This window comes from Eleutherodactylus coqui, chromosome 8, assembly GCF_035609145.1.
Source record: "Eleutherodactylus coqui strain aEleCoq1 chromosome 8, aEleCoq1.hap1, whole genome shotgun sequence".
Classification (NCBI taxonomy): Eukaryota; Metazoa; Chordata; class Amphibia; order Anura; family Eleutherodactylidae; genus Eleutherodactylus; species Eleutherodactylus coqui.
Window position 1 is genome coordinate 76,888,686 of NC_089844.1, and position 12,253 is coordinate 76,900,938.

The 12,253-nt window shown below is 45.1% G+C and overlaps 1 protein-coding gene across 1 annotated transcript in view; it reads right to left on the minus strand.

Annotated features, from left to right (window-relative positions):
- MYO3B (myosin IIIB) overlaps nucleotides 1-12,253 on the minus strand; it is a 449,841-nt gene that overhangs the window by 26,753 nt on the left and 410,835 nt on the right. Inside the window, exon 33 of the mRNA XM_066575886.1 lies at nucleotides 8,200-8,364. Within this exon, the coding sequence (XP_066431983.1) occupies nucleotides 8,220-8,364 (145 nt within the window). The 3' untranslated portion in view covers nucleotides 8,200-8,219. The remainder of the gene's footprint in view (nucleotides 1-8,199; nucleotides 8,365-12,253) is intronic.

The window sequence follows — 12,253 nt, forward strand, 5'->3', positions numbered from 1 at the left end:
AAGTCAATGAAAGCCGTCCAACCCGCGGCCCTTTCACAATCATCACTGCAGAAAGGTAGCGGGATCCGTGTCATCGCCTAGCGACGGCACAGCATAACCTGCACTTCGCATGTGCCAGGCGTGACAGCCGACACATCAACAGTACAGAATAAAGAAGAATCCGGACAGGTATGTGGTGCCACGAGCCAGGCACAGGGTCGGATTCTGCCTGGCTCGTGGCACAACATAGTTGTGTGCAGGCAGCCTATGTTTTAGGGCGGCTTCAGATGACCGTATATCGTCCGGGTTTTCACACCCAGCCGATATACGATGTCCCTCTCTGCAGGGAGAGGAGGCTGGAAAGCCATGAGCAGTGAACTGAGCTCCCGCTCCCGCTCCCGCCCCCTCTCTGCCTCCTCTCTACCCCCTCTCCACTATTTGCAATGGGAGGGGCAGGGTGGGGCAGAGCTAAGTTCCGGCCCATATACGGTCGTCTGAATAAGCCCTTAAAGAATAACTGCACTTTTTAGAAACTTCTGATATTTCAAAAGTTTTGATCAGTGGGGTCCGGGTGTTGAGATCACCGCTGATCGCTAGAACTAGGGGGCCGCCTGTTAGTTCCTCTTGTTAGATGAAGACAGACATATAGAGTTCTATACAGAGGATGTGTTTAGTTAGAGCAGTGTTTCCAAACTCCAGTCCTCATGGATCCCAGCAGGTCATGTAATCGGAATTTCCTCAGTGTTACACAGGTGATGTAATTATTGTCAGACATTACCACAGGTGTTCTTACTAAAGGATATCCTGAAAACATGACCTGCTGAGGACAGGAGTTGGGAAACCCTGCTATAGACTTTTTATGAGTTCGAATTCAACTGACAAGAGGAGCTGACAAGAAGCAGACAAGGGGCACAGTGCTTAGGTAAGTGCCTCTCAACACGGGGCACAGCACACTGAACCACACTGATTAAAACTTTTGACATGTTGCTCTGACGTCAAAAGTTTAAAATACTAAAGTTGTTCTTTAAGTTATGTTTACATCAGCATCAGAGGTTCCATTAGGAGCCCCAGTCGCTGTTTACTGCAAACAACGTGGAAGAGATAGGCTGCATTCACACAGGGCGGATTTGCGGCGGTTCTGCCACAGCTGATCCGCCCGCGGCCGCTAATCTCGGGATTAGCCAGCCATGCGGACGAGGTTTCTCATAAACCTCGTCCACACGGGACGGCTAATCCGCTGCGGTAAATCCGGTTGAAACCGCGGCTGCGGTTTCAAAAGATTGAGCATGTCTGTTTACAGTCGGTTATTTGTTTGTTTATGTCACGGCCGCGCTCTCCTCTATGGGAGAGCCGGCCGCAATGGAAAAGCATGCGGCCGGACCGCTTCAAAGCCGCCACGGCTTAAACCGCGGCGGTTCTCCCGGCGGAAATCTCGCGGTTTTTGCTGCGGCCAAACCGCGATATTTCTGACGGGAATCCGCCGTGTGTGAACCCAGCCATAGTGTAGCATAATGCATTATTTTATTCGAGAAACCGAATAGACGCCATTATAGTCGATGGGTCCGTCTGGCGCTGTTCTTTTCCATCATAAGATGAATCCGTTTGATCAATGGATTTTGGTTTTCTGTTCCCATAATAGAGCAGGAAAACAGAACCCACAACAGTAATGTGAACAAAGCTTAAAGGGAACCTGTCCCCTCCCTACAGTTTTGGTGCTGTTAGGGTAGGTGGCAGGGAGCTGGTTGATGTATTTATTTTTACTCCCCCACTCCTAGGTTTGGCACACGAAAATCTGACTTTTTTCAGATTGCTGTCTCTGCATTCTTCCATACAAGTCTACGGGACAGTGCATGTATGGCAATCTGAAAAGAGTCATCCACTGCGTGATCTTCAGAGGGGGACAGTGTGACAACCTGGGACTAGGGGAATAATAATAATAAAAAATACTGTATTTTTCGGTCTATAAGACGCACCCCCGTTTTAGAGGCAGAAAATAGGGGGAAAATATTTTGAGCTCACCCAGGGACAGTGCAGGGGATAGTGCCGGGTGACGGAGCAGAAGGAGCAGCAGAGGTCAGAAACCCCAGAGCTCTGTGACAGCGGCACTCGTGTATGGAAAGAGGAAGGGAAGAATCCGATTGGTGGGGGCGGGGGAGCAGCAGCAGTTCCCACCGGTGCTCACCACCAATCAGCGTTGCGAGTAAATGATTGTGTGTTTATTTGCTCGACTGCAAGTTTGTTTGTGCGACTGTGATTTAGTTTGCAAGGGTCAGAAACGCTCTTTTCTCCTTAGGGAGAGCAACTATATACTATAAACTAAGTGAGGAGACTCAAATGGCCACGCACGCTCCTCTGGGTAATATGCAAATAAGGGAGATGGAATAAATCCTCCACAGTGCCACCTATTGAAAGGCAGCATTCCTTCGAGTCAAAGTGGGACTTTTTATACAAGTCTTGTTACAATGACTGGGAATCAAAAGCAAAGCCAGACTCCATGTACATACAGCTGTTTCCGGGTTATTGCCCATCATCAGTGTACAGTAGGAGTCTGGCTTTTGCTAGTGAGAGGCCTGGGACAGGGGTCAGAAACGCTCTTATAGTATATAGTTGCTCTCCCTAAGGAGAAAAGAGCGTTTCTGACCCCTGTCCCAGGCCTCTATTGAACCTAATAGCTCAGGGCACACAGTGCGGAATTCCACCGCGGAATTCCGCACCGTGAAATCTCCCGTCCTCACCCGCGGCATGCTCTATTTGCCGCGGGTGTACGCGCTGACGGCTTCCATTGCAGTCAATGGAAGCCGTCCGTTCACGCTCTCTCCCGCTGTAACACAGTGGAAGATAGCGTGAAAACACTTTCCCGCCTACCTACGCCGCGTCATATGATGCAGCCGGCGCGTCACATGACACGGCCGGCTGCGTCATGTGATGCGGTGGGCGTGTCATGTGACGCGGCGGTGGGCGGGGAAGCATCATGCGGGAGCGAAAACGCCGGATCTGCTGATAAGTATGGGGTCTCTGGGGAGCGCCGTGACGGGCTTCGCCGCGGAATATTCTGCGGCGGAGCCCGTCACGCTCGTGTGCAGCCGGCCTTAGTGTTGAAATGAGTTACCCATTTGGTTTTGATTGTTTTACTTCAGAGAATATTCTCAGGGCTTAGTCACACGGGAGCATTGGCACCCGTACACAGGCGCCGATGCGCCCGTGTGACTGTGCCCTTACTGCAGGAAGAAGACGGCCGTACTTCAAGACGGATGACTCCCCGCAGCGCTGAAGAAAGAACACATGAAGTCGGTCACATCTTCTTTCTTCCGGTGCTGCAGAGAGACGTCCGTCTTGAAATACGGCAGTCTCCTACCTGCAGTAACATGGGCACCGATGCGCCCGTGTGACTAAGCCCTCAGGTGACATAAAAATCTTGATGCGGATTTGACACAAATTGGTGCAGAATTGCTGCAAATTATTCCCTTTGCATTGCAACGAGCAAGATCTGCAGCATTTCCATGGCAAATTTGTACCAAAATTTGTATCATCCATGATAAAAGTATTTTGATGCACATTTACTTGTAGTAATTAGCAAAAAAGAACCACGGCACTCACTCGACCCCACCAGAAAAGAAAACTTGGGGGTGGGAGGGGACAGAGAGAAATTCAAAAGGTTTCCTTCTCTGTAGCGAAAATATTCATGCAAAGCCAGCAACGGGGCTATGGACCTAAGCCCCTTCCACGATTCCAATACAATAGCAAAGCTGTGGCAGCATGTAATGATGCAAAAAATAGCTTCTTGATTAAAGGAGCATATTTTATTGTTTCATAGTTTTAAAAGAGGCGACATTTCGACCTACAAACAAGGTCTTTTTCAAGCCAACAAACTAGTGAAAACACGGTTCAGACTCCATACGGAACATGGAGTCTGAACCGTGTTTTCACTAGTTCATTTACTTGTAGTAGACTTTTATGCTACATATCAATCCACCCTAAGGCCTCGGTCAGACGGGCTTTTGTTCACGCGATTTGCGGATCGCATGACGGATGCGCATCCGCAAATCGCGTGACCGGGGCCGACGATTCGCCGAAAAATCTGCAGCTAGCAGCGTTTTCGGCGAAACGGGCCCGATCATCAAAGGAGCGCTGTTCGCCCATTGAATTCAATGGAGCCGGCAATACAGCCGGCTCCATTGAAAGCAATGGGCTCTCGGGGAGCGCTGGATGAATTTTCGGGAAGGGCTTAAAAATATAAGCCCTTCCCTGAAAAGCATCCTGAAATGTGTTAAAAAAAATTATACTCCCCTTTTCCCTGCAGCCGGAGTCCAGCCGCTGCCGGCCGGCAGTTCTCCTGAACTGCTCTGTGTAGTATTCAGCAGGCGGGGATTTAAAATCCCCGCCTGCTGAATGGGCTGCCTCTGATTGGTCACAGCCCTCACTAATCAGAGGCAGCTCTCACTCACCCATTCATGAATGGGTGAGTGAGTGCTGCCTCTGATTGGCTGAGAGCAGGGACCAATCAGGGGCAGCTCTCAGCTATTGAATGACAGCTGAGAGCTGCCCCTGCTCGCCGGCAGCCCATTGCTTTCAATGGAGCCGGCTGTATTACCGGCTCCATTGAATTCAATGGGCGACATCGTTCTTCTCTGCCACAGCTGTTACAGCTGTGGCAGAGGAGAACGATCTTTAGTATGTTCTCAATGGGGTCGGCGCTGCTGCCGCCGGCCCCATTGAGCGCATATATAGAACACAGCGATGCGCAGAACGCACATAGGCGTTCTATAATTGATCGCACATCCGCATAAAAAGCAGACATGTGACCGATCCCATTGGGATGCATTTGGTCTATAGATCTGCAGATCGCAAGCGCGTCTGCAGATCGGACCAAAAAACGGTCATCTGACCGAGGCCTAAGGGTGCATTCAGACGACCGGATATTGGCCGGGTATTCATGGCAGCCTATATACGGCGTCTCTCTCTGCAGGGGGAGAAGGCTGGAAGAGCCGGGAGCAGTGCTCTGAGCTCCCGCCCCCTCTTTGCCTCCTCTCCACCTCCTCTCCACCCCCCTGCACTATTTGCAATGAGAGGAGGCGGGACAGGGGTGTCGTTAAGTTCCAGGAATTAGCTCTGCCCCCATCCCTCCTCTCCTCATTGAAAATAGTGCAGAGGGGGAGGAGAGGAGGCAGAGAGGGGGCGGGAGCTCAGAGCACTGCTCCCGACTCTTCCAGCCTCCTCCCCCTGCAGAGAGAGACGCCGTATATCGGTCGGCGTGAATACCCAGCCGATATACGGTCGTCTGAATGCACCCTAAGACTAATTTCACACGGGCCAACATGTGACTTACCAACAGAAGCAAGGCATTTTTATGTCAAAACAGCCTTGCATCACTTTTTAATGGGAGATCTTACATCGGGTGCACCTAGCATGTGGTGCGATGCTGCCGCCGGCCCTACTGAAAACAATGCGTGATGCGAGAAACGCAGAAAGACAGAACCTGCTGTGATTTGTTCCCTGCATCGCATCGCGGTGCAATGCAGGAAAACATCGCTCATGTGTATGACCTTATTCAAAAGAATAGGTCCCAATTTGTGCAAATCTGTGCAAAGCCAAAAATCTCACGCGATTTTCTCGCCCATGTGAAGGCAGCCTAATTATGCATTTTTGCACAGTAGGGCTCCACACACATCAAAAGGCCTTTGAGGCAGAAGTTAAGTGCAGCTACTTATTGGCTGCAGGGTCTGGCCAATAATGTCAGCCAAGTGTTTTTGCTGTGTGGAAAAAGCCATAATAAAACATAGAAAGGTCAATATTTCTGAAATACTTTTTAAATATTAAACTTAGTTAAAGGGTTAGTCCGACAATTCAAAGTGAAAGTTATATGTTTCATGAGGCGATAAAATGTAATCTTGTAATGTAATGTTATAACTTGTTTTACAGATCTGCAGGGATATTGCTCAACCTGTGCCACAGCCCACCCCTGCCTGCTTGGTTCTTCATTGGTATCCATGCTTTGCTGTTTTACTGGTCAGACCTGCTCAGTGCCTTCATATTCTGTAATGATGACAGTTTGCACAGTTGTCAGTAACTGCAATGAGGCATTGTGGGGGATGTCGTTTTTTGCACTCCCCAGTAGCCATTTTAAATAACAATGTGGAAATCTGAAGCTGGCTGGAACGCAGCGGTGGTGCAGGTCAGCAAATAAGGTAGAAAGTTCAGTTAGATGATTTAGATGGACGTTTGGAATAATGGCAATAACTGGAAATGTTAGGAAAATTTTGCCCAGTCTCTGGAATATCCCTTTAATTCTTCAACTTCTGATTGATTACTTTATGTTAGTTTTTACACTTTGCATGGCATTGTACTGGTCAGATATCTCTTCATTTCCCAGTTAATGTTGGCTTAATCTGACAAATTCTACAGTTTTTAAGCTAATGTGCTAAAGGGTAGCTGATAGAAAAATAAGGTGTTTCATATTTAAACATAGCAGGTCCTTTGGTCTTCTCATACAGTTATTTGTGAATAAAAGGAACTAAATGGTTTTACAGGGTTGTCTCACCATAACAACCCCTCATATCTGAGCTGATCGCTATATATCCACTTCCTAAAGGTGGCTTCACAAGAGCGTGTTTTTGTGCGTACATAGGTGCGCACCTATGTACGTGCAAAAACACACGTGTATGAAGGTCCGTGTATTGCCTTCAATGGAGCCGTGGCTGCTGTCGGCGGCTCCATTAAAGGCAATAGTCTGCCGGCACCCCTGAATTTTTTTCCAGGGGAGAGCTCTACATATAAGTTCTTCCCTGAAAAACAAGAATTTTAGTGTAAAAAAAAAAATACTTACCTGTCGGCTGCTGCTGTGTCCCTGCAGGGATGAAGAACACATCTGCTGCATGTGGCAGATGTTTCCTTCATCCCCACGAGGAAAAAGAATTCCCTGCTGCATCTTCCACATCTGTGACTGATGCAGCAAAGGAATTCTTCATCCCTGTGGGTATTAAAGAATTCCCTACCACAGCTGTCACAGATGACAGCTGCGGTAGGGGATCCAGCTGCCAGCATCCTTAATTGTTCTTCAGGAAGGGCTTTAAATATAACCCTTTCCTAAAAAACAAGAAAAAACGGTGATTAAAATAATAAAAAAAGAATACTCTCCTTTCTTCAGCTGCCATGGCTCAGCCGTGTCCAGCTGGCTCTTCTCCTGCACTGCTCTCAGTAGTATTCAGCAGCTGGGGATTTAAAATCCCGGCCTGTTGAATGGCCTGCTTCTGATTGGCTGAGGACTATGACCAATCAGAGGCAGCACTCAGCTATTGAATGACAGCTGAGAGCTGCCTCTAATTGGTCCCTGTGCTCAGCCAATCAGAGGCAGCACTCACCCATTCATGAATTCATGAATGGGTGAGTGCTGTCATTCAATAGCTGAGGCAGCACTCACCCATTCATGAATTCCTGAATGGATGGGTGCTGCCTCTGATTGGCTGAGTGCAGGGACCAATTAGAGGCAGCTCTCAGCTGTCATTCATAAGTTGAGAGCTGTCTCTGATTGGTCACAGTGCTCAGACAATCAGAAGCAGCCCATTTAGCAGGCGGGAATTTTAGTTCCCACTAAGGCAGTTAATATACTTAGCAGCTACTTTATTCATAAGAGATCCGATCAGTTTCCACATTGTATGGGTAATATGTTACAGTGTCTAGCTGAATACTGCAGCCAGCCCGGAAGTCACTGTCTCAAAAGCCACAAATATAATCTCCCATATAGGAATGAATATATTCCTATATGGGAGATTATATTTGTGGCTTTTGAGTCTTTTTCACATGATATGAAGAGCCTAATTCTATATTTATACTTGTGTAATGGTTTCTGCTTGTAACCAGAATGCATTGCCGGATCTAGCATACAACGGATGGCACTGGTGCCCCACAGACCTCCAATGGCTTATAATGGAGTCGGTTGGTTTCAGTCATGGTTTTTATTGTTTTGTTGGGAAAAATAGCTCACTGTCCATTTCTTTCTTTTAAAATTATCGGTCATTTAGTAGGGGAGAAGAATCAAAAAAATATTTTTGCAAATACTAGGTTTTTCTTAGCTTCCACCATCGTTGACCTGTTGATATAACAGGTCCTTGCCAGGCCTATGGCTATGACTGGGAACAGGAGAGTGGTGTTATTATATGTGCTCAAATATAACCATCATAAACAAAACCCGTTATCCTTGCAGTAAACAGAAAATCTTCTTACCTTTTTCGAGTTTGTCTGCATTAATGTATAGATCGTTTGCTCGAGGCAAAAAACTCTCCTTGGTCTGTTAAAGGGGTGCAGACTGGTAGGTCCTCCTCCGGAATTGAGTCGGCAGCCGATATTAGTTTGTAATATTCATCCTCTCCATCTAATAGTTTGATTTGACTAAATGAGAGAAAAGGATAAAACAAGTAATAGAAAATTAAATAATCAGTTCCTGAGCAGAGATTTCAAGATTTCTCTGCATAATTCCTTAAAACAACCTAAAGAGTTGCTTTGGTTGGAAAAATTTCCTCTATGAACTTCTAATAGTTGTCCTTCGTAGATATTGGTGGGTTGTACAAGACTAGAAAAAAAGTTGTTTTTTTTTAGGAACATTGCTCCTCTTGTCCATGGGCTTTCGTCAGTCCTTTTTAAAAGAATGGGGCAGCGCTGCAGTACCCGTCACAGTTCCTGGATAAGAGTAATGCTGGTTGAGGAAAAAAGCCGAGCCTTTGTTTCCAATCCTCCACAACCGCTTTTAAGATGTAACATGAACAATAACAGAGTAGAATAGATTTAGTTACAACATTTCCAAGTGCCAAGTGGATGAACCATAAAGACACAATATGAACAGACTTGGGTGTAATACAGGCTACCTATGGTACATGCAGAAATGTATGTTCAGAGTTCTTCTTTGTATCCATGTAGTCTGATGGATTATGGGAGATGATTTCCTTTTGTGATTGGTAGTAAAGACTTTCTGACAGTCTGCCTATGCTGCAGATCAGATTACACGCTAAACTATCATATGTGCATTTACCTTCAGGTGGCTTTACATGGGACAATTATTATCCAAAAAAATCACTCGATGGTGCCAATGCTCCGTGTTAACATGGCCACCGACCATGTGACGAGCGAGAATTCATTCCCTATTCCCTGCATATCAGTTCACCTAAAAATAGTCGCTCGTTGATTCACTACTGTCTGGTGTAAATAGTCAATTATTGTTTTTTAAGACTAGCCAACACCTTTGCAGGGAAGTGTGAGCTTGTTCAGTGTCCATCTTGCACCAAATGTTGACCGGCTTCCTCCATTTTTTTGAACATTTTACCCTGCCAGTGAATGCTCATTGCATCCCAAAACACATTGATACATGTGAGTGATCCTCGACCGAACAGTCCCCACTGGTCTCAGTGCCGAACACAGAGTGTTCTTTCGAAGACCAGTGGGGACTGTTCGGTCGAGGATCACTCACATGTATTAACCCTTTCCAATCCAATTTCTATTGGATTGTTTGATCATCGACAGAAGATGTAGCAAGTGTTCATTTGAATACCGCTTGCACGTACAATATTTATCTGCATTCAGTGGACTCAGCAACCAATAAGTGTGTGTTGGAAAGAGGTCAATATTTTAAATACATGCCTGCCAAAGAACCTCAAGCGCTCTAACTAGTCAGTGAACAATATTACAGCCTATGGAAATGCTCAATGCACAACATTAGCTCTGGGGTGAAGCACATAAACAGTTGTTTGCGTGCTTTTGTGACTACTTTGAGCAACTATTTGGACAATAAGGCCACGCTTAATCTTTCATTGTTAATTACACCGAATATGAATACATTTTATCAGGATTTCACTCCGATTCAAGACATTCTGGGCAGCAGATCTGATCCTTCAGTTGTACACTATGTTGGACAGCTCCCTATGGTTTTGAGCTTTATCATTGACTTTTTATCCTCAACCCACATATTAAACAGCATCAAATTACCTCCACGTTTGCTAGTATAAAGGGAAATAGCAAAATTAGACTGGGCATAATCTTTGTGAGCCCCAAAGAACAAGAAATTATATGTACTTTAATCTCCGTTGAGATGAATGAGAGTATCGGAAACAGTCAAGTGAACTTGTCTCCAATGGCTTCCTCCAAGACAGTCAATGGGAGTGATGGCTCATAAATGTAGAACAATTGGGCTTTAATGGACCCCTTTAACATAGCAATTTTAAAACCAATTACTGGTTGATATAGGGGCAATGTCACAATAACATAATGGAAATCCCTGTTTAATCAGTCCAGTAAAATTCCATCAATCCAGCACCAACATATAAGATTTTACTGAAGAATTAATATAAATCAGCCGGATAAAAAAAAAGTCATATTCCAGTTTTGCACAGCAACTATCTAGATTACTTTTATATGGATTTTTAGTAATGAAAAGTGAGCCTGCTTAAAATTTATTTCCAGCGGCTATTTACACTCCTGCCATAAATTATGTCTAACTTGTAAAGAAAATGAGCTCATTCTGAGAGCTCTGGCCAGGTAAAGCTGCTGCTTCCTTCGCGGCTACAGTATTTGTGCAGCTTTATGAATGGCACAACCAATCCTTAGATAAAAAATGATAATTGCATAATATAAGACTAACAGAAACAGCGCCGCTCTTGTCCATGGGCTATGTCCAGAATTGTAGCTCAGGTCCATCCAAGTGAACGAAGTAGAACTGCAATGCTGATACAAACTGTGACTGGTGTGGCACTGGTTCTCAAAAAAAAAGACCTTTTTATTTCTAATCCTTGACAACCCCCTTAACGCCTTAAGGGTGCAGCCCCCTTTTTTTATTTTCGTTTTCAGTTTTTCCTACCCACTTTCAAAAAATCATAACTTTTTTACTTCTGCATTGACGTAGTTGTCTGAGGGCTTGTTTCTTGCAGGATGATGTATTTTTGAATGCTACTATTTAATGTACCATATATACAATAATGTACAATATACTAAAAAAAAGTTTTAAAATATGTAAATAAAGTGAAATGGAGAAAAAAATTGAACTTTCCCCATCTTTTGGGGGGGTTCGGAAAAGAGGACATGATGACTTTATTCTATGGGTCAGTACGATTACAACAATACCAAATTTATAGAGTGTTTTTTGCTGCCATAACTTTTTTTAGTTTTCCGTCGACCTAGTTGTGTAAGGGATCGTTTTTTTGCGGGACGTCCTGTAATTTCTATTGGTACCATTTTCAGGAGATATGACCTTTTGAACACTTTTTATTACATTGCCTCTTGGAGATGAGATGACCAAAAAAACTCAATTCTGGCACTTTGAAGGCTAGATAAAGTGTTACTATGATAGGTCAGTATTTGAACAGATGCAGTGGTATGAAATATATTTTTATAAATGTAGGACTTTTTTTCTAATAATTAATAAAACATTCTTAAACTCATTTTTACATTGTTTTTAGTTAACATAGGAGACTTGAACTTGCGATCGTTTGATCACTCCTGCACTATGATGTAATACTATGGTATCACATTATACCGCCATCTGACAGGCAGCCTATCAAGCCATGCAATAGGTGAGGCTTGATGGGCAATCAGCTAAGGCAGCACTGGACGCCTTAAGAAGGCAACATGGCAGCCAAACGGTGCCTCGCAGTCTCATCGAGGCAGGGGGTTTCGGTGCCCCGCATAGCTGATAGGGGGATTTAAATGCCGCTGTCAGAACTGATACTGGCATTTACAGGGTTAACAGCTGCGATCAGCGTTCATACTGTTGCCAGCCGGTGTCAGCTGTGAGATTCTATTCTACTGTATATTTTTACACATGAAACAAAGTAATTTGTGCTTTTTTTTAAAAAAAAAAGAATTTATTGGTGAGTGCCGCTTTTTCACGGCTCCACTTTGAAGTCTATTGCTGAGTGCTTGAAATGAATGGAGTGCTGTTACACATGTGCAACCTCTGCTCCGTTCATGCGGGCACCTTCAGACACCGCATTCTCCTGATAGGCAGGGGTCCCAGCGGGCAGAGCCCATCCATCAATCAGAAAGCTAACCCTACCAGTGATAGGCGATAGTTTCATATCTTGGCACTGCCCCTTTAAGTAGTTAAAATTCTAGTCTGTCTTGTCTGGTAGACAAATAGTACAGCGGGCATCGCAGCTCCCTCAGGGGTTGTTCTACAAATGTGTAACACTTCAGAATGGGCAACACCCTGAGCAGCAGCTAAGCTTACCCACACAGATGAGAGACCATAGACATGTGACAGCTTGTGGACACAATCTCCCCCAACCTGAACAAA